Genomic DNA, 23,463 nt, shown 5'->3' on the forward strand with positions numbered 1-23,463 from the left:
AACATTCATCTACCTATAATGATTTGAAAACAATTTTTAAAAATTAAAATCATGTCAGTTTTTTCCAACCAGGTCTGAGAATAAATTTGTACAATCAGTTCACTAAACAAGTATGATAGCTTAAATTTATTAACTGAATTCCATTAAGAAAACAGTTTTATATACAAGCAAGTAAATCCTGACACATAATCCTGTGTACAGATAAAATACAATTTTTGTACTTTCAAATGTATTGAATCCTCTGATATGTTATTGTATAAAGGGAAGAAGCTTTCATAAAATTGCAATATTCCATATCCACACTTTAAACAATAAATTTTAATACTAGAATTTTCCATTTAAAAAGCAATGACACCTGTAGACAGTTCATGAAAAATTTTTATTCTGACCTCTATTCCCACCGGTTCCTATAGCTCCCTCTGGTGGACAAACGTAACTGCACGCTTAACACCCAGTCCTTTCTTTTCTCTGTCCATCCGCCTTCCGTTTCTTTGCCAAAACTCTAGTTGCTGGTTTTGTATATCACTCCTTTCCACAAAATTCAATACAGTTAGCACTTTTTCTGAGAGACATTAGGAGTTATTTCTTAGAGAACCACTCAAAGAAGTAAATTTCAGTTGTGAAGACAGAACTGTAATTGAGGTACAACAGTTGAGGTAAAAAGAAAATAAGACATTGAGGGGATTAAAAATCAGTAAAGTATCAGAAATAAGATAAGACATAACTCCAAAATCATCAGAGAAAACACTTCACTGCAAGGAGTAACTGCTAACAATAAATGCAAAATCCCAACAGCTAACTGGAAATTAGACTGGACAGTAACAGAATTCATTGTTTTGTAACCTCATAATAATTATCATAATTCATAAGCTACTTTAGTTGGTTCAGTCCTACAACTAAAGTGAGGAACTCCAGCGTAGGATCATAGAGTTCTAGTGAATGTGTGGGTCTAGTGAGGAGAAAACATACCATGCAGTTCATGGAGAACCTGATGCTACTTAACATCAATTTGGACTAAATCTCTGCAGTTGCCAAAATTATATTGCCTTACAAGTTTAAGAAGAGACTGATCTTTGCTCCTATGCCACCCCTGTTCTGAAGCGACACAATGAGCTTGGAGCAATGGTAGATGAAGGTTGGGTATTGTTTGTTTCATTGTCCCACACCCAGTATTCCCACAGGCTAGTATTCCTGTCCTTTGGATCCTCAGGACTGAGCCATCCTACACCTCTCGAGGAGCATTGCTTCTGGAGAGGTAGCTCTAAGTCAAGGTTGGTTTAGCTATAAACAAGTACTTCCTTATTCGGGTACTTCCTTTAACAGCTTAAAAGTCGCCTGTTCCAAGGCAGGGGATATGGCATGGTGGTGGCAAGATGTGTACTGAGTATGTGCCAGATCCTGGGTTAGATCCCCAGAACAGTGACACAAGTAAATAAAATCTATTCCAGACTTCCACCCAATGCAAGAATCCCTTTGCGCCACTCTTAACAAATGATCACCCAAATTCTACTTGAACACTTGCAGTGATGCACTAGAATTCGCTCTCTTCGCTTTGTTCTTTAGAGTTCTAATAGCCAAAATGCTTTATTGAGCTAAATGTCAGCTTTAATTTTCATCCATTCGTCTTACATGGGTCTTCTGAAGTAGTCTTCCGCATGAAAAATATATACAAGAAACGAAGACAGCTATCACCTATCCCCTTCTCCAGATTAAATAGTTCCGGTTCCTTTATTGTACCTTCTATGAGGTGATTTCCAGTTTTCCGCTCTGACAAAGCCAACTTTGTAACCGCACGGGTGGCGCAAGGTCGCGCGTCCTCAGCAGCTACTAGAGGAAGCTCGGCGGAGAAAAGCCGGGCGTAGGGATTTGGATGGTAGAGCCTGGCAAGCGCGCTCCAATTTGAATGAGGCGTGAGCGGAAGCGGACCCAGAGCGGTGGCCAATAGGCGGGTGCGCCCTTCTCCGGGGGAATTGATGCGAGCCAATCACAATCCTTGCAGGGCAGGAGGCGGAGTCACGCCGACAGTCCGGGCTCACGCAGGCGCGGATTCCCGGTTCCCACTACGCGGGCAGCTGCGTTATGAAGTGAGGTCTCCCAGGTAAGCAAGTTTTCCGGCCCCGCACCCGAGAGAACGTACCCCAGGAGCTCACTGTGGGTCTTGGGGTAAGGTGTTTTGTTTCAGCCCAACATGGGAGTTTTCCTTTCCTCTGAAAGGAGACTCAGAAAAGCCGATGGTGAGCGGAAGTTCTAAGTATTTTCGCAGTGAACTTTGGGTGGAAGCGTCTCCAGCGACAGCAGGGAGAAGTTTGCCAGGATGGAAAAGACCTAAGTGCCCTGTACTCGCCGCAGGGTGTGCACAGGCCGTTATTTTTGCTTTCTTCAACATCTCAGGTTTTGTTAATTAATTATTAAACGCCCTACAGGTTTGGATACAAGAAAATAAAAAAAATTTTAAAGATTATGAACCTGCCCTGAGGAAGACCCACCTAATAAGAAGCTATGAGAGGTGCATTTTGTGTAGAAGCACAGAGAGTGAAATTTGAATGGTGTATGGATTTGGGATGCATTACCGTAGAGTAGGAAGAATTCTGTGTGTATATATATATAGATCTGTAGGTGTGAACGAGAATGATATGGGCATTAGGTCAGTGTGGCTGAAGCAGAAATTCAAGGGGAGTAGTTTCAGGATATAAGGCTAAAAAATATGGGTTGAGACCAGATTGTGAAGAACCTTAACACCCAGAAAAAATGCAGCAGTTGCTGGCTTTTGAGCCAAGGAGTGGCATCCCCTAATTTGTGTTAATATAGTGAGACTGGAGTCTAGTTGGTTTTTTGAAAGAAATGTCTTACTTGTTCTCACTGTTTTCTGATCCCACTACCATACCTTTCTACTGTGTTCTCATTTTATGTAAAGGCATAACTTATACTTTGGGATAGTGGTTTCATTGTAACCGATCCCCAGTATATGCTTACTGTGAAACTTGTAAGGGTCTGTGTATCAAAGTTAAGGTTAATTATCTAGTGAAGTAATTGCTCCAGGAAATGATATTCTTAAAGATGTAACTAGAATGGCTTGGGAGGTAGCTTAGTGGTAGAGCATTTGCTTAGCAAGCAAGGGGTCCGTGGGTTCAATCCCTCGCATCAAAAACAAAAACAAAACAAAAAACCAGCATATCTAAGTAAATTTGGAAACACAAAACTTATATGAAAGACGTAGGGTAATTAATTCTAATATTAACTCACTCATAGTGAGTTATATCTAATATTCTATTTAGATATTTAAATGTTTCTGAAAGAATGTGAATTGTGGGGGAGCACCATGCCTCCCCTCCTAAAAAGTAACTTGCAGTGCATTGGCACATACCTGTAGTTCTAGTGACTGAAGCAGGAGGATCACAAGTTTGAGACCAGCCTCAGCAACTCAGCGAGTCCCAGAGCAACTTAGACCCTGTATCCAAAAAAAGGTCTGGAGTTGTAGCTCAGTGGCAGAATGCCCCTGGGTTAGATCCCCTGTACACCCAACCCCACACCTCACCCCCAAAAAAGAGACAACCAAATAACTAAAATTAATCTTTGGGACAGGATTCAGCAGTGTCTTGACTAGCCAATACATACAAATTTAGTCTCCTGTGAACATGTATCCCTATGGTTAAAATAAACACATCAAAGTTGATGATTATCATAAATGACAACTGTCTAACTAGTCAGCCTATCAAGTGATTCTTTGATTTTAATTAGAAAGTAGAAATAACTTATGGAGACAATTGTGGAAATAAAGTTTTGTGTGTGTGTATGTACCGAGGTACCGAGGACTGAACTCAGGGGCATTCGACCACTGAGCCACATCCCCAGCCCTATTTTGTATTTTATTTAAAGACAGGATCTGAGTTGTTTAGCGCCTTGCTTTTGCTGAGGCTGGCTTTGAACTCTTCATCCTCCTGCCTCAGCTTCACAAGCCACTGGGATTACAGGTGTGTGCCACCTCACCCGGCTGGAAATAAAAGTTTTTCCTGGGGTTTTTACAAATTAATTGGCCTTCTGCTTAGTTTAAAGCTGTGTGAGTAAGTTTGCATGAATTAGTATACTGAAGCCCCATTGAATCTAGGTTTATTGCTGAGAATCAGATCCTAAAATGTGAGGACTAATGTGTCCATATTAGCACTTGCTTTAAAAGGGAACCGAGACATTTATATAGTTATTAAAAATAAATTCTACCATTTTTACTAAAGTTTGTCTCAAAAAAATTTTTATTGAAAAATAGTTTTTTTACTCAGTTCATGGGAGTACTCAATGACATACTTTTACGCATCACTTTTTTTCTGTATCTACATAAAGAATGTGTTTTTATTCTCAGATCTAAGCATCAGAGAAATTCAGTGTTTCAAACTTTAGTATGTTCTAAACTTATATTTTGTTAAGAGCCTTCCTTCTTTTTTTTTTTAATTTTTTTATTCTTTTTTTTATCCATTTTTGTTTTTATTAGTGTGTTACAGTTTATACATAATAGTGGGCTTCATTTTGACATAATCATAAATGTGTATGGCATAGTGTTTTCATTCTCAATCCTTTTATCCCTCCTCCTGACCCCTTCCTACTGATCTTCCTTCTATTATTTAGTGTTTTTTTAATTGGTGCATTATAGTTATACATGAAAGAGAGTCATTGTGATGTATTCATACATGCATATAGCATAAGTTGGTCACTTTCATTCCTTAGCTGTTCCCCTTACCTACCCCTTATTTATACATTTTTTTCTTTTTTTAATTTATTTTTATTGTAAACAAATGGGATACATGTTGTTTCAGTTTGTATATGGAGTAACAGCATATCATTTGCATATTCATATATTTACATAGAGTAATGATGTTTGATTCATTCCGTTATTTTTTTCTTCCCACCCCCCACCTCTCTTTTCCCTCTATACAGTCCCACTTCCTCCATTCTTGTCCCCCTCCCACCCCCCATTAAGTGTCATAATCCGCTTATCAGTGAGATCATTCCTCTTTTGGATTTTTGAGATTGGCTTATCTCACTTAACATGATATTCTCCAATTTCACCATTTGCCTGCAAATGCCATAATTTTATTATTCTTTATAGCTGAGTAATATTCCATTGTATATATATACCACAGTTTCTTTATCCATTCATCAATCGAAGGGCATCTAGGTTGGTTCCATAGTCTGGCTATTGTGAATTGAGCCGCTATGAACATTGATGTGGCTGTATCTCTGTAGTGTGCTGATTTTAAGTCCTTGGGTATAGGCCGAGGAGTGGGATAGCTGGGTCAAATGGTAGGTCCATTCCAAGTTTTCTAAGGAATCTCCACACTGCTTTCCAGAGTGGCTGCACTAATTTGCAGCCCCACCAGCAATGTATGAGTGTACCTTTTTCCCCCACATCCTCTCCAACACCTATTGTTGCTTGTGTTCTTGATAATCGCCATTCTAATTGGGGTGAGATGGAATCTTAGTGTAGTTTTGATTTGCATTTCTCTTATTACTAGAGATGTTGAACATTTTTTCATATATCTGTTGATTGTACATCTTCTTCTGTGAAGTGTCTGTTCATTTCCTTAGCCCATTTGTTGATTGGGTTATTTGTATTCTTGGTGTAGAGTTTTTTGAGTTCTTTATATATTCTGGAAATTAGTGCTCTATCTGAAGTATGAGTGGCAAAGATATTCTCCCACTCTGTAGACTCTCTCTTCGCATTGCTGATAGTTTCCTTTGCTGAGAGAAAGCTATTTAGTTTGAATCTATCCCAGTTATTGATTCTTGCTTTTATTTCTTGTGCTATGGGAGTCCTGTTAAGGAAGTCTGATCCTAAGCCAACAAGGTGAAGATTTGGACCTACTTTTTCTTCTATAAGATGCAGGGTCTCTGGTCTGATTTCAAGGTCCTTGATCCATTTTGAGTTGAGTTTTGTGCAGGGTGAGAGAGAGGGGTTTAGTTTCATTCTGTTGCATATGGATTTCCAGTTTTCCCAGCACCATTTGTTGAACAGGCTGTCTTTTCTCCATTGCATATTTTTGGCACCTTTGTCTAGTATTAGAAAATTGTATTTATTTGGGTTTGTGTCCATGTCCTCTATTCTGTACCATTGATCTACCTGTCTCTTTTGGTGCCAATACCATGCTGTTTTTGTTACTATTGCTTTGTAGTATAGTTGAAGTTCTGGTATTGCGATACCCCCTGTTTCATTCTTCCTGCTAAGGATTGCTTTAGCTATTCTGGGTTTCTTATTCTTCCAGATGAATTTCATGATTGCTTGCTCTATTTCTGTGAGGTACGTCATTGGGATTTTAATTGGAATTGCATTGAATCTGTATAGTACTTTTGGTAGTATGGCCATTTTGACAATATTAATTCTGCCTCTCCAAGAACATGGGAGATCTTTTCATCTTCTAAGGTCTTCCTTAATTTCTTTCTTCAATGTTTTGTAGTTTTCATCGTGTAGATCTTTTACCTCTTTGGTTAGATTGATACCCAAGTATTTTATTTTTTTTGAGGCTATTGCAAATGGAGTTGTTTTCCTCATTTCCCTTTCAGCTGTTTCGTCGCTTGCGTATAAAAATGCTGTAGATTTATGTGTGTTGATTTTATAGCCTGCTATTTTGCTGAATTCATTGATGAGGTCTAGAAGTTTTCTGGAGGAGGTTTTTGGATCCTGTAAACATAGAATCATGTCATCTGCAAATAGTGACAGCTTAAGTTCCTCTCTTCCTATTCGTATCCCTTTAATTTCTTTAGTCTGCCTAATTGCTCTGGCTAGAGTTCAAGGACAATGTTGAATAGAAGTGGTGAAAGAGGACATCTCTGTCTTGTTCCCGTTTTTAAAAGGAATGGTTTCAGTTTTTCTCCATTAAGAATGATGTTGGCCATGGGCTTAGCATAAATAGCCTTTACAATGTTCAGGTATGTTCCTGCTATCCCGATTTTTTCTAGTGTTTTGAGCATGAAGAGGTGTTGTATTTTGTCAAATGCTTTTCCTGCGTCAATTGAAATAACCATATGATTCTTATCCTTAAGTCTATTGACATGATGGATTACGTTTATTGATTTATGAATGTTGAACCATCCTTGCATTCCAGGAATGAACCCCACTTGATCGTGGTGCACAATTTTCTTAATATGTTTTTGGATACGGTTTGCCAATATTTTGTTAAGGATCTTTGCATCTATATTCATCAAGGATATTGGTCTAAAATTTTCTTTCCTTCATGTGTCTTTTCCTGGTTTGGGTATGAGGGTGATATTACCTTCATAGAGTGAGTTCGGTAGGGCACCCTCCTTTTCTATTTCCTGGATTACTTTGAGAATTATTGGAATGAGTTCTTCTTTGAAGGTCTTGTAGAACTCGGCTGAGAATCCGTCTGGTCCTGGGCTTTTCTTGGATGGTAGATTTTTAATGGCTTCTTCTATTTCATTGCTTGATATTGATCTGTTTAAATCGTGTATGTCCTCCTGGTTCAGTTTGGGAGGAGCATATGTCTCTAGAAATTTGTCAATGTGTTCAATAGTTTCTATTTTGTTGGAATACAGATTTTCAAAGTAGCTTCTCATTATGTTCTGTATCTCAGTGGTGTCTGTCATGATATTTCCTTTTGCATCATGTATTTTAGTAATTTGAATCTTCTCTCTCCTTCTCTTTGTTAGTGTGGCTAAGGGTTTATCTATTTTGTTTACTTTCTCAAAGAACCAACTTTTTGTTATGTCAATTTTTTGAATAGTTTCTTTTGTTTCAATTTCATTGATTTCAGCTCTGATTTTAATTATTTCCTGTCTTCTACTTTTGCTGTTATTCTGTTCTTCTTTTTCTAGGGCTTTGAGCTGTAATGTTAGGTCATTTAACTTTTCATTCTTTTCTGGAATGCGCTCCATGCAATGAATTTTCGCTTTCATAGTGTCCCAGAGATTTTGATATGTTGTATCATCATTTTCATTGACCTCTAAGAATTTTTTAATCTCCTCCCTGATGTTTTCTGTTACCCATGTTTCATTCAATAGCATATTATTTAGTCTCCAAGTGTTGGAGCAATTTCCTTTTTTTATTTTGTCATTGATTTCTACTCTCAGTCCATTATGATCTGATAGAACACAAGGCAGTATCTCTATTTTTTTGCATTTCCTAAGGACTGCTTTGTGGCATAACACATGGTCTATTTTCGAGAAGGTTCCATGTGCTGTTGAGAAGAAAGTGTATCCGCTCGTTGATGGATGGAATATTCTATATATGTCTACTAAGTCTAGGTTATTGATTGTGTTATTGAGTTCTATGGTTTCTTTGGTTGGATTTTGTTTGGAAGATCTATCTAGTGGTGACAGCGGTGTGTTAAAGTCGCCCAGAATTATTGTGTTGTGGTCTATGTGATTCTTGAAATTGAGAAGGATTTGTTTGATGTACAGGGATGCACCATTGTTTGGGGCATAAATATTTACTATCGTTATGTCTTCCTGATTTATGGTTCCCTTAAGCAGTATGAAATGTCCTTCTTTATCCCTTCTAACTTTGGCTTGAAGTCCCCTTTATCTGATATAAGGATGGAAACCCCTGCTTTTTTACTGAGTCCATGTGTGTGGTAGGTTTTTTCCCATCCTTTCACCTTTAGTCTGTGGATGTCTTTTTCTATGAGATGAGTCTCTTGCAGGCAGCATATTGTTGGGTCTTTCTTTTTAATCCATTCTGCCAGTCTATGTCTTTTGATTGAGGAGTTTAGGCCATTAACGTTCAGGGTATTGAAAAATGATTTGTATTCCCAGTCATTTGGCTTATTTTTGGTTTTTGAGTTGGCTTGGTTTCTCCTTTGAGTGGTTTTTCATTAGTTCTTTTTAATTATACATGACAGTGGAGTGTATTTTGACATATGTACATGGAGTATAATTTCCCATTCTTACAGTTGTACATGATGTGGAATTACACTGATTGTGTATTCCTATATGAACACAGGAAAGTTATGTCTCATTCATTCCACTGTCGTGGCCCTTTATTCTTTAAACTTTCCACTTGCTACACATTTCCATACTGTAACATTGATGATCGAGTTTTTACTTGTGACAATTTTTATCATATTAATTTATAAAAAAATTGACATACAGTAAGCTGAATATATTGTGTACAGTTTGGTAGCTTTTTTACTCAAATATACATTTGTGAACATATTACCACAATCAAGATAATGGATATATCTACTACTTCCAAAAATTTCTTAGTAATCCCTTCTCTCCACTCCTTCCCCTACCCTTACCCCTCTATTTTTTTTTTTTTTTTTTTTTTTTTTTTTTTTTTTTGGCAGTGCTGGGGATTTGAACCCAGGGCCTTATGCTTGCAAGGCAAGCATTCTACCAACTGAGCTATATCCACAGCCCTACCCCTCTATTTCTAAGCAAACACTTACCTCATCACTGTAAGTTAGATTACATTTTCTAGACTTTCACATAAATACAACCAAACAGTATGTGCTCTTTTCGTCTGTCTACTACTTGCACTCAGCATGATTATTGTTGACATTCATGCCTGTTATATCAGTTTGTCCTTTTTAAAAAGTGTTGCATCTTATAGTTATCTGACTGTTCATTTATCCACTTTTCTGTTGATGGATGTTGGCATGGTTTCCAATTTTTTTGTTAACTTTATTGAAATAAAGTTACATAGCATACAAGTCTCCTTTCAGTGTATGGTTAGTGTTTTTTAGCATGTTCTCATGGTTGTGCAGTCATTGCTGCAGTCCATTTTCATCACCCCCAAAAGAAACACTGCTGGTTAGCTGCTGCTCCCTGTCTTCTTTTCCCCATCCCTTGACAACTACTCATCTACTGTCTATCTCTAAGATATTGCCCATTCTAGACATTTCATATAAATGGAATTGTACGATACTGTATGTGATATTTTGTGACCTTCTCACTTAGCATAATATTTCCAAGGCTATTCTGTGGCATGTGCCAGTGTTTTGTGTTTTTATTGCTGAACAATATTCCACAGTATGGCCACATCACATTTTGTTTATCCATTCTTCAAATGATGTATATTTGTGTTGTTTCCATTTGTCAACTGCTACAAATAGTGCTGCTGTGAACATTAGTGTATGGACTTTGATTTCTCTTGGGTATGTGCCAAGGAGCCGGTGCAGGATCATAAGGTAACTCTGTGTAAACATTTTGTGGAACTGGCAGACTGTTTGCCAAAGCAACTGCATCATTTCACATTCCCACCAGCAACACGTGAGAGTTCTAATTTCTTCATATCCTCATCAACACTTAGATATAATCTGGTTTTCATCATTATAGCCATTCTAGTGGTTGTGATATGTCACTGTGGTTTTGATTTGTATTTCCCTAATGATTAATGACGTTGGATATCTTTTCATTTGCTGCTGGGGATTTGTATATTTTTGAAGGAATGTCTGTTTAAATCCCTTGCCTTTTTTTTTTAATTGGGTTGTCTTTTTTTTTTTATTGAGTTATTTATATATTTTAGATACAAAGAAGTTCCTTATCTGGTATAGGATGATTTATGAATATATTTTTTTTTCCTTTTTTGTTGTGTTATCACTTCATGGTGTCCTTTGGAGCACAAAAGCTTTTAATTTTGATATGGCATTTATTAATATAACTTTTAATATTCTTATCACTGTTCATCTATGTTATGCCTTTTTTCCTCTGACTGCTTTAAGACTATTCTTTTTGCAGTATGTTCTCACTTTGTTATGCAGGCTGGTCTTATGTGAGCCTCCTGCCTCAGACTTCATGAATAGCTGGGGTTGCAGAATATCACCACTAAGCCAAGGAAAGATTTTATACTTTATCTTTGGTTTTCAACAGCTTAATTATGACATGCCTAGAATGGTTTTATTTATCTCTCTTGAATATCTTCCTTAGAAGCTCTTCACCCAATAGTTTTCTTCAGACTTTGACTGTATTTTCTTCAGAATTTTGACTATCAACAGGTTTTAAAAAAATGGAATTAAAATACAAACTAGTGGGCTGGGGAGATAGCTCAGTTGGTAGAGTGCTTGCCTTGCAAGCACAAGGCCCTGGGTCCAATCCCCAGCACAGCAAAAAAAAAAAAAAAACTAGAATGAGTGGAGAGTTAATTTATTCCAAGGTACTTGTATTGTTTGGAGAAGTGTTGATACCAGTAAACTTTATACTTTATTTTTAAGTTGCTGAAGAGGTAACTTTTACTGAATTCAATAATTCAGGTTTTTGTGTATGTCTGTTTATAATTGATGTATATTTTATTTTTAAAAAAACTGCAGTAGGTACCAAAAGGCAGATTTACACACAATCTTAAGTTGCAGAAAAATAAGAAAGTAAGTTTCTGTATGATACTAATAAAGGTAATCTTTCCTTGATCCTAAGAAAATCATATATTTTTAGAAGTTAAAGCTATTAAGTTTTCAGAAGTGCAAAACACTTTCAGCAAAAGATCTTTATATTTAAGGGAAAAGTACTGTTTCTCATTTTCTATTCTTGGCATAAATTTTCATTCTTTCCAGGGGAACCAAACTTCCCGAACCCCTTTCAGTGTTCTTCAAAACTTGAACTTCTTCAATTTCTGGATATTAAAAATGTGTTCACAAATGGACTGTGCAATTTGATCATCCTTTTTGACTTCAGACTTTTCTCATCAAAATTAAACAATACAGTACAGTTTCTCTTCTATAAACTTCATCTGTAACACCATCTTGTACATTTATGAAGCATTTGCAGCCAAGCAAGATGTGCAACTCTTGTTCCATAAAACCCAGAAGGAAGAACTGTCTGAATGTCCGTAGATGTTCTGGATAACCATAAACACTGTGTAGCTCCTGGTGCATAGCCCTCGTGGGTTCCCTTGTCATGGTGGAGCCTCATGCTGCCCTTTGTGGTAGGCCCTGACTGCTTACTGGAGGAGATGGTGTGTCTTTCTAGAGCAGGGCATTGCGCACCAAGGAGGTCAGGGAAGGAGAGAGCAGAGTTTCCAGAAAGACCAGGTACATGTTGAGCCCTGCAGCAAGGAACACCCCAGGCTCTAACCTCTAACTTTTCAACTTTAGGCTTTGCTAAGTTTAATAATTGTGTTCAAATCTATGTGATGGTATTTAAAAGTAGTATAAATATAAATTATAACTTTCAAGCCAATAGAGAAAATCCAAAAGGAGAAAGGAAAAAAGAAAAAACAAAACAAAACCCCAAAACTTAGAACTTCAGACATATACAGAAGGCACATCATAAGACTAAAGATTCAGAAAAATAGAAAATGAAAGAATAGGAAATGGTATCTCAGTCAAATATCAACCAGAAGAAAGCTAAAATAGCTTTAATATGAAATATACCTAAAGGAAAAATCATTACTAGAGAACAGAGCATTCTCTAATAATGATAAAAACTAAAGTTTGCTAGAAATTTGTAACAATTTTAAACATATGTATCTGATAGCCTAACCTAAATATTTAAGGCAAAAATGGACAAAGCTACAAGGAGAAATTATATTTACCATCATCATGCTTTATAGATCACTCTCAATAACTGACAAACACACAGAAAAAAAAATCAATAGTCATAAAAAAAACATAGTTAAGCTTATCTAGTGGCATAAATAGAACATTGCCTCAACTTTGGTGTATAGATATTTTTAAGCATACATAGGATTTTTATGAATAGTGACTAAATATTTGGCAATAAAGCAAGACTCAACAAATTCAAAGGATATAAAAACTACATATTAGAAATCAATAACATATAACTAGGATATCCCCATGTTTGGAAATTAAGAAACCCATAAGGGAAAGTACAGAATATTGAGAATGGGAGAATATTTTATATATCAAAATTTTGGTATTCAATGGTAGAAGGCAATGCATAGTCTCGATGTGTTTACGGTTGAAAGAAGAAAGATGAAAAATTAAACATAACCTATGTTGGAAAAACTAAGGAATAGGATAGAAATAAGCAGTGTTGAAAGCATTTCCTTGAAGGTTAGAAATCAGGCAAGAATACCAGCTCTCAGCTCTTCTGTTCAACATTGTGCTGGAAGTTACCATCAGAAGAGAAGACAGGAGAAGGGTGGAAGGAAGAGAGTAACTGATTATGTGCGGATGATGTAATTGGCTGTTAGAATTACCCAGCCCCCCCTCCCACCCTCAGAAGGATTCAGTGTTAACATTATTAGGGTTTCAGTTAAAAATCAATTATATTTGCATAAGCTAGCAAGAAATAGGTAGAAAATAAATTTTTTGAAAAGATAAAAAAATAAAGTACTTAGGAATAAATCTAATAAGAATTTATGTTAAAAACATTTATGTTAAAAAGTACTTAAGAAAAAATCTAATAAGACTTTATGTTAAAAATTATATAGCTTTTGAAAAGCATCAAGAAAGACTGAAATATCATGTTCATGGATCTTAGGACTCAGTATCGTAAAAACATCAATTCCTCCCTAGTTGATCTATAGAATGAGTGAAATTACAGTCTAAATTACAACAGGGCTGTGTGTTTGTGAACTGTTCTAAAATTTATATGGAAGAACAAAGATCCAGGAGTAATTAAAACACTCCTAAAGAAAAAGAACAGGGTATATAAACTACAGGAAAATGTCATGTTGTGCACATCATGTTATACACAAATATACACATTTTATTGGCCATACCTCAATAAAACTGGAAGCAATTTAAATAAGGAAAAATAAGCTGTAGTAATTGAAACACTGTAGTACTGGCTCAGAAATAATCTATGTAACCAATGCAACAAATTCAAGCAAGAGTCCCAAAATAGATCCACATGTAGATGAAAATTTAATTTATGATAATATCAGGGAAAGGATGGACTTTTCCAGTAGATGGTGCTAGAAGAATTGGTTATATTTGGTGAATATTTTTACCTCTCACAATACAAAAATGCCAATTCTTAGTGAATTAAATTTACGTGTGAAAAGTGAAATTATAACAAGATTTGAAGAATATGTTGGAAAATATCTTTAAATTTGGGGTATGGAAAGGATTTTAAACTGATTTAAATGTTTTCATCAAAGGACATCATGAATAAAGTGGAAAGATAAACCATAAACTGGGAGATATTTGTAATACCTGTCAAAATATCACCATCCTTTGGCTTGCTGCTAGAGGGAGAACGAGAGAAAGATAGTGAATGGATACGGGTGTGGGATTTGTTTTAGATGATAAAGACTGAACTTCTGTGAATGTTAAGGGTAAGAGGGAAAGATTGGCAATACTCGGAGAAAGATGGACTCACTGATGGGGTGGGTTCTCTGAAGAACTGGGAAGATGTGGAATGTGGAATCCACAGTACACTGAGAGAACCTCAGGCATCGGCTTATACACGTCTCTGAGGATTACAATCATTCTTACTCTCACAGAGCTTAGGTAGGCTTCCTTATGCAGCTAATATTTGTCCAGTCCCATACTGTGCCAAGCACGTTGAACAAAATCAGACCGAGGCCCAGCCTGGCCTCATGGGTGTATAATTATTAGAGGAAGTAGACATTAATTTAAAACCTTAGTGTTTTCTTTTGGGGGAGGGGTTGGGTTTTTTTTTTTTTCTTTTCTTTCTTCTTTTTTTTTGACTGGGGATTGAATCCAGGGGCATTATACCTGTGAGCTACACCCCCAGTCCTTTTCATTTTAAGACAAGTTCTCACTAAGTTGCTAAAGCTGCCCTGGAGCGTGCAGTCCCACCTCAGCCTCTGGGTTTTTTTTTTTTTAATTTATTAGCTTGAGTAGGTAACATGTTCAAAAGAAGGAAGCAGGAAAAAAAAGTCAGATTCTGTTGTCAAAATAGAGATTAAGAGGAATCTGACCTTCACTAAATTGAAAGTGTGTGCTAAAAGTTCCACAGTCACCACAGCCGACTATTTCATGGTTGCCCTTTTTCCTCCCTCAGCACATCCCAACCAGCCCTTAGTGTGGAGCAGTGAGCTGTGTGGTTCCTTTCACTTGGGATCATGCAAAGAGCTTCCCGACTGAAAAGAGAGCTGCACATGTTAGCCACAGAGCCACCGCCAGGCATCACATGCTGGCAAGAAAAGGACCAAACGGACAATCTGCGAGCTCGTGGGTATCACATCATGCCTATGATGAGGGTCATGGCCCCATCTGAAGATTGTACTGAAATTCAAACATTTGTATGTTCTGAAATAGGGAACAGTTATAAGGTCCAAGTACTCTCCCACCTTTCTTTACTAATTTGATTATAGTCATAAAAGTTTTGCTTGGCATTTCCTGATTCTTTTGAGTTTTTATTATACCTTTTGCTGATTTATAATCAGGATTTTGGCATCAGCTCTGAAGCATCATTTAGACCAAAGCTGACCATTTCAAATATCTAGGAGGCCAGATGGGAAACATAAATGATTAGAATATTGCTGTCCAAACAAAACAAAGATTGCATTTGATCTGGTGGCCAGCATTTTACAACTTCTGTTTTAGATCTTCTCTATGCCCTTTGACACCATCAACTTTTAGGGTACATCAACGTCATGGTGCATTGCAAAAGACTTACTAAAGCCCTGAAAGAAGTTGGGCATGGTGGTGTATGCTTATATTCCCAGTGGCTTGGGAGACCGAGGCAGGAGGATTGCAAGTTCAAAGCCAGCATCAGCAACAGTGAGGTGCTAAGCAACTCTGACCCTATCTGTAAATAAAATACAAAAAAAAATAGGACTGGGTAAGTGGCTCAGTGGTTGAGTGCCCCTGAGTTCAATCCCCAGTACCACCTACCCCCGCCAAAAATAAATGTATAAATCCCTGAAAAAGTATTATTGTCCCGGACCTAGTTTCTCTGTTAGGATGGTAAGCCTTTTCAAGTCCATATGGAATGATAATTCAGATCATCTGATTCCCTTTTTACTTTTTCTTTTAAGAAATATTAGGTGGAGCCAATACACCTTATGAGAAAGGTGTTTTTAAGCTGGAAGTCATCGTTCCTGAGAGGTTAGTGCAAATTAGATTCTTAACCTATAAAGTATGACTTATAAAGTAGAAGGTGGAACAATGTAGTATATAGAGCATTAAGTGGAGGGGTAAAGCACCTGGTTTTCTTTGTTATTTGTTGTTTGTTTTTCTGTCAATGCTGGGATTAAACCCAGGGCTGTGCACATACTAGGCAAGCATTCCACCTCTGAGCTACATCCCCAACCCAAAGCACCTGAGTTTTAATTCTAGCCTTATCATGATTTAATACAATGTTATTGTATCTCTCTGGAATTCAATTTCCTTGTCTAAAAGAATGGACTAGACCACAACTTAGTCTCCTCTCACCCCTTTACCTTTAAATTGTGCATAACATAAAACTGGTCATTTTAACCATTTTTGGGGGGGGGGGGGTTTCTCACCAAAAAAATTAAGGTGCCCTTGGATTGAAGGGGCACTTTACCACTGAGCTACATCCCCAACCCTTTTTATTTATTTGAGACAGGGTCTTGCTAAATTGCTTAGGGCCTCACTAAATTGCAGAGACTGACCTTGAACTTGAGATCCTCCTACCTTAGCCTCCCAGATCGCTGAGATTGCAGGCATGTACCAACATGTCCAGCCATTTTAACCATTTTTAAAATATACATTTCATATCATTGTGCACAACATCTAGCTATAGAACTTTTTCATCTTCCCAAACTATAACATCATACCCATTAATAACTCCCTATATCCCTTGCCCCCCAGTCCCTGGCAACCACCAGTTTTCCATCTCAATATTAAGGTCCTCCTTAGTTCAGGTCTCTTTTAAGACTCAGTTAAGTTGTGGTTGTAGTTTTTACAGAATGAGAAGGGGATGAAATGAATATTTAACTGTTAAAATGTAGACCGTTAGAAGGTCAACCTGGCCAAACTTGCTAAAGTCCTGAGAGAATAGCTTAATCATCAGACAACAGTTCTGCAAATAGATTGGGAACTTTCCAAGATTTATATCTCACTAAAGAGACATAATACCAAATGCAATGTAAGAATCTTAATTAGATCCCAGTTTGAAAAAGCTAGCCATAAAAAAAAAAAAAAAATTGGGACAATTAAGCAGTTAAGGAAATCTGAATAGTAAGTGATATTATGGAATTTTTTTTTTAATTTTATAGATATAATGGTATTAGAGTTATGTAGGAGAATGTCCTTATTCTTAGGAGATACATGCTGAAGTATTTAGAAGGTGAAGTAGGGATGGGAATGTAGTTCAGCTGTAGAGTGGTCTCATAGTACATGCAAGACCCTGGGTTCAGTCCCTGGTGCTGAAAAAACAAGTGTGAAGTGACTTGACTTCAGGTGATGGGTATGTGAATGTTTTTGATACTATTATTTCAACTTTTCTGACTATTCTTAAATTTTTACAATAAAAATTTGGGAAGGGAGGTTTGCCTCATTTCAAATGCTTTCTAACATTTTTATAATATTAGCATTATTTTTAATATACCTATTAGTGACCAGGGAAGTACTTAAAACATAATAAGTACTATATTAAAATAATGATTTCCTGTTGTCCTATACATTCAAAGGTACCCATTTGAACCTCCGCAGATCCGGTTTTTGACTCCAATCTATCATCCAAACATTGATTCTGCTGGAAGGATTTGTCTAGATGTTCTCAAATTGCCACCAAAAGTGAGTGGTGGATAAAGGATTAATTGAATAAAACTTGAATTACAATGTCACATTCTAATATAAAAGCAAGTGCTTATCTGTGTGTAGGGCGCCTGGAGACCATCACTCAACATTGCTACTGTGTTGACCTCTGTTCAGCTACTCATGTCAGAACCCAACCCTGATGACCCCCTGATGGCTGACATCGTAAGGACCCCATTTCCTCATAGCCTGCTTTCTCTGTACCTCTAATGATGCATGCCATCCAAATATTTTTTTCCTCCATTAACTCTTTTATCTCAGTCCTCAGAATTTAAATATAATAAGCCAATCTTCCTCAAGAATGCCAGACAGTGGACAGAGAAGCATGCAATACAGAAACAAAAGGTATGATATTTGCTACTATTATCAGTTCATTAAATATATATATGTATAAAAATAATGCTTATTAGATTTGCCAAATTTGTTCTGTGGCTAGAATGGTTAGGTGATCTTTTTCTCCTCTTGCAACCATCTAATAACTGTTTAGCAAAACAGCCTAGTAGCTAACCAACAGTAAATTTTTCCTAATAGTTGTCATCTGTTGGCAACACTAGGGGGCAGGCAGCTTCTAGTTAATATTTTTTGTATTCTTGGGGGTAGCAGGGATAGAAGGGAGGTGACTCAGTCTTTTTTCTGAGTTATCTTTTTTAATACTAAGAAGGGACTATATTTATAGAGACTAATTGTAGAAATAGGGAGGGGTTATAGGTTGAAGGGGAAATTTTTATATTTCTTATGGGATCATTCATGGAAGAAGGGAAAAGGAAAAACTTTCCCTATTTAAGTTGATAAATTTTCCCCACTGAACAAAATACAAATCACAAGATCATAGAGATAGCATATCCTGGTTGTTGCTGAGTTACAACACATTTCAGATTGAGTAGAGTAGCAGGTAGGTGTTATTTGTTAAAAGAAGTATTTAAATGTACAAAAATTTTATGACGATGCTTTCAGAGAAAATACCATATACACAATGCAATATATAAGTCTTGCAACAAAATACCTGAAAATAATATTACAGAGCTTTAATTTTTTCATAGGCATTTGTGTAAACTTTATTTCACCTTTCCTGTCCTTTTTAGGCCACTGAGGAAGAGATGCTCGATAATTTAGCAGAGGGCAGTGACTCTGAAGTCCACAACTCAACACAGAAAAGGAAGGCCAGACAGCTAGGAGGCACAGAAAAGAAATTTTGCCCTGATGTTCAGGGAGTTTGTCCTGGTCCATCTTAGTTAATGTATCCTTTGATGAGGTGGTCTAATTTGCTTACCTTTCCTAAATGTTTTTCTTTGTATTTGATGACATTGTAAGTTTTGTATCCTATAAAAGACCCTGTATGTTTATGTGTTCTGCTCTACAGTGATTCTGTTTTTTATTTATCTTGCACATATGTATTTTGAAACCTTTTAAACCTGAAAAATAAATAATCATTTAATGTTGAACATGCATTTATTCTTCATGTGTATTTGAGGTGAACTGGCCAGGGTGCTATATAGTCAGGATGTTAAAATATCTGGAATTGTCCTTTATTTTGCCAGCTTACCACCATCACTAGAGACACTTAATGTCTGACATAGATGCAAAATAGCTGTTGGAAATAATTCAGTCACCTCTAGGCTTTCAGGGACTCCAGCTTGTCAGAGCCTCAAACCTGGAGTAAGGCAGTGTGCCTTTTTGTTAATGTTCCATTTTTTTTGCAACTTGTGCTTTTTGTGATTTATATAGCTGGTTTTGTCAGCAAATATTTAAGAAACACCTGCTGTGTGCCAAGTATTATGTTCATGTTTGAGAACATAAAGGTGAGGATATCAGACATGGGATTATTCAAATAATCATACAAATTTAAACAGGATTGTTACTCCCTTTCACTCCCTAGCATCATTTCATGGCAAAGTATTACTCTGAACAATTAGGTGCCGAACTTGAATTCCATACTTGTGATTTTATAATATACTTGTCCTTTTTTTTTTTTTCTTTTTTCTTCATGCTGACAATTAAACCCAAGGCCTTGCACATGCTAGGCAAGCACTCTGCCACTGAGTTTTATCTCTAGACCTTACAGAATTCTCAAACTCACTACTCAAAGTCAGTTACTGTGTGCTTTGTAAAGTCTAGTAAATAATTTTATTCCAGGCTTGTTTTCTACACTCATTAAGTCAGGTTTGGGGTTCCTAGATGCCATTAATGTATCAATTAGGATGCTTTCAGTAGTGAAACGAACTGACCCTATCTGGCGATAATAAAGGAAATCTATCACCATACTAAACAGAAGGGGTAGGGCAAACATCTGGATGGGTGGATTCAGAAATTCAGCAATATCAAGATCTATCCATCTTCCATCCACACTATCAGCTTTTTCTTGGACCACTTGTTCCTAAAGTTTATTCCCCTCCTAGGTAACAACCTGCTAGCAGCAGTGACATTTTCTTCTTCATATCTATCAGACCACAGAGCTCTGCTTTCTGTGGAACAGAAGTCTATGATCGGACCACCCTGGAAGCAATCACTATGGCCAGGGAAATGCCATGTGATGATTTGTCTGGGTTTAACACATGTGAAATGAGAGTGGACTGAGGGACAATCGTAGGAAAACAGCACCTTTGATAAACAAAACCTCCTGCACACTAATCTGTCACCTAGTCTGGTCAGCTCTACCAGCTACTTTTCCCCATCTCCACTTCTAATACTAGTTCAAGCGCCCATCCTCTCTAACCTACATCTTAGCCACAGCCTCCTATCGTCTCCTTGACATCACCCTTGACCCTTGATAGTCTCCATTCCTCATAGCAGCAAGAATAATCTCTTGACAACGGAGGTCAGATTTGGCTTCCCTCCTTAAACCTCTCCAAGTGGTTTCCTTTTGCAATGAGAACAAAAATTTAGTCTACTTCCCTGATTAGTGAGACCCTTCATGATCTGGCCCTTACGTGCTTTATCTCTACCTCTATACACCACAGCCCAGCCACACTGGCCCACTGTCAACCTCAAACATTCCTGCTTCAGGGCTTTCACATACACCATTTCCTCTGCCTCCTACATTCTCCATGATGGTCTCAATTGGCCATCTTAATTGTAGCTGTAGCAGAAAGTCCTCATGCCATCTAAAAGTGCTCTAGAACCTTACGTACTCTCTGGCTCTTAGCTCATTACAGTGATTAGTTTTCCTCATAGTGCTGGAACCTATCTAAAAATGTGTGTCTATTGTCTGACGCCAGGTGCCAAGGATATAGTGGCTACGAGGGACTATTCTCTAATAAGAAATACCGACGTTTTAGAAGTCAGTTGTCGCTGCCTTAACAAGTGCAGAGGACTTGGGTTAGGGATACAAAGTGATGTGCCTGAGAACTAGAAAAGCCCAGATCCCTACCACCAGCCCACGATGAGCAATGGCTAAAAGCAGGAACTCGGTCAAGGAGGCCTGGTTCCAGCCTTGGTGCTGCTGATTCCCAGTCGTGCTACCTTAGTGCTCCTCTACTCAATCCTTCTGTTTTTGGTTTTTGCCTCTGTAAAATGGTTCGTGATGGTCCTTAACCCATGGGATTATTGTGAGGATCAACTGAGACGATGCGTGTGAAGCACCCAGGACATGGCTTGGCACAGTACTGACATTTATTGGGTACTTGGCAGGGAGCTGGGGAATGGAGACAGCAATGCAACCATAGGTGGGCCCCAGGAGCTGCTCTGCCCCCTGCCTATTTGCCAGTCTGCTCTGTTCCTAGGACAAGCAAGTTGAGCAGTTTCTCAACTCCAAACCTCTAATTAAAGAGGAGAGATGACATCCATGACTGATCATATAAACACTGCAGATTCCAAATTCCCCTCTCCTGCTGCCCCAGTCCCCCTCTTCACCTCTCCCCACAAGCTATCTAAATAAGAACAGATTTTACCACCCACCTTGTGGGCAGAGTCTAAGCTGAGGCTGGGACCAGCTATTTATCCTTCGGCTGCTGCGGGAATTCAACACATACAAATAAAGCTCCTTTTCCAGCCAAGTGTGTATTTTTCCATCAGCGTGTGGCCCCCCTGCCCAGGTTGTCTTGTTTAGGTTGAGGGAGGGGACAGAGAGGGGTAGGGGCCGTGTTTTTAGGACCTGCCCCCCAGGATGGCTGGCTGCAGGGCAGCTTGTGGGCCCTGACTGCACAGTGCTGCCAGTGAAGTCCTGGAGAGGCTGGGGCAAGACTCATTACACACAAGAAACAGCACATTCCACTTTCTCCTTGCTTCTTGGCAAGTCCCTCCTGCCTCCTGCCATGGCCCCCAGAGTGTCCATCCCTCCCTCCAACTCATAGTTTATATTAGAGATGACAGATTATCCAATGCCTCTCATCCCACCCTCCCACGCCCCCCACTCCCACCCCAGTGTTTCTCCCCTACATGTGCTTCTTTTCCTAATTACCTTCCCCATCCCTTCCGCCATTCTGTTAGACTGGGTCCCCTTCCTTCCATTGCCTTCCTCTGTTAACCAGAACCCTGAAACTTGTGCTTTAGACAAAGGGTGCCTCTCATCCACAGGCACCTTCCTCGAGGAGGTGAATTCTTAGTCACCTGGTTCTCTCTCATTCTGGCAGTAGCCAGTCACTAAGCAAAGTGCTTTACATGAAAAATCTTTTTAAAGCTCTCCAAAGACTTTTAGAGATAGGTATTATTAGCTCCATTTTATGGATGATAAAACTAAGACTCAGAGAAGTTAAGGGACAGCTGGCTATTGGTGGCACATCTGGGATTCAAACCCAGGTCTGATTCCAGAATCATATTAACTGTATATGATGCTGTTCTAATATCGATACATCTGTCTCCACAGTTCTCCCCTGAGGAGCTGCAGGGTAATGGGCACATGCTCCCGCTTCAGTCTCCTCCTCTATATAAAACGAGGCAGTGGCCTGGTGTTCTCTAAGCTCCATCCCCATGCTAACGCGTGACAGCTCTGGAATTCTGAAGCTACCTGCCACATCCAAACGGGGCAGTGCAAGTTGATCTTCTCACTTACCTTCTCATTTTCCCCGTCTATTCCCTCATTTGGATTCTCTTGCCTTAGGTTGCCTACCACACAGGCCCACTGTCTACACCTGATAGCCCATCCTGACAATCTTTTTTTTTTTCCCTTGGTGCTGGGGATTGAACCCAGGGCACTTGAACATTGAGCCACATCCCCAAGTGTATTTATTTTTTACTTTGAGATAGTCTCACTAAGTTGCTGAGGCTGGCCTTGAACTTGTGATCCTCCTGCCTCAGTCTCCTAAGCCACTAGGATTATAGGTGTGTGCCACTGCATTCTGCCTGATATTCTTTTTTTGCCTATAAAAATTCCAAGCCAGTAACTGCCCTCTTCCACCGTAATGGCTGGTAAGAGGACAATAGGTTACTCCTAATCCCCTGGGTAGTGGGTGATGCAGTGATTTGTGAAAGAAGCCTCTCTGGCTGCTCCTCCAAACAGTAAGTGACAAATTAATACTCTTTGTTGTGCAAACAAAAATACTGGTTTACAACATGAGCAGTCCAAATGTACTTTCAAGCATGACTGAATACAAATGCTCAGCTAATACTATCAGGATCCATTTCTTTCCAAACGGTGAGACAGACACCAGCAGCTCTAGGGAAAGAATACTTTCCTATCTGCTCCACCAAAGTTCCTGGATTGGAACCAGGTACAGCGCACATGCCTGATAATTCTAGTGACTTGCAAGACTGAGGCAGGAAGATCACAAGTTCTAGGCCTACCTCAGCAACATACGAGACCCTGTCTCAAAATAAAAAATAAAAAGGATTGGGGCTGTAGCTCAGTGGTAAAGCATCCCTGGGTTCAATCTCCAGTACTTAAAAAAAAAGAAAAAAGGACTTGGGGATATGAGCCCCCTCCTTG

The 23,463-nt window shown here is 38.3% G+C and overlaps 1 protein-coding gene across 2 annotated transcripts; it reads left to right on the forward strand.

The window, feature by feature from the left end:
• Positions 1-1,999: 1,999 nt before the first annotated feature.
• On the forward strand, positions 2,000-21,898 carry UBE2T (ubiquitin conjugating enzyme E2 T). 2 transcript variants are annotated; one of them, XM_079105998.1, is made up of 7 exons: positions 2,000-2,098; positions 14,878-15,047; positions 15,857-15,926; positions 17,477-17,582; positions 17,670-17,768; positions 17,865-17,948; positions 18,686-21,898. In XM_079105998.1, the coding sequence occupies exons 2-7, from the start codon at positions 14,939-14,941 to the stop codon at positions 18,833-18,835; spliced, it is 618 nt and encodes a 205-aa protein (XP_078962124.1). In that variant the 5' UTR covers positions 2,000-2,098; positions 14,878-14,938; the 3' UTR covers positions 18,836-21,898. The 2 variants fall into 2 exon arrangements, with proteins under 2 accessions (XP_078962124.1, XP_078962125.1); XM_079105999.1 differs by lacking the exon at positions 2,000-2,098 and adding an exon at positions 2,140-2,350.
• Positions 21,899-23,463: the final 1,565 nt, after the last annotated feature.

Source organism: Sciurus vulgaris (assembly GCF_902686455.1).
Source record: "Sciurus vulgaris genome assembly, chromosome: 12".
Lineage (NCBI taxonomy): Eukaryota > Metazoa > Chordata > Mammalia > Rodentia > Sciuridae > Sciurus > Sciurus vulgaris.

Coding starts and splice junctions, on each gene's coding strand:
- UBE2T (XM_079105998.1), top strand. CDS start 14,939: ATGCAAAGAGCTTCCCGACTGAAAAGAGAGCTGCACATGTTAGCCACA. Junction 15,048..15,856: donor AACGGACAATCTGCGAGCTC/GTGGGTATCACA, acceptor TTTTCTTTTAAG/AAATATTAGGTGGAGCCAAT. Junction 17,583..17,669: donor TTCTCAAATTGCCACCAAAA/GTGAGTGGTGGA, acceptor ATCTGTGTGTAG/GGCGCCTGGAGACCATCACT.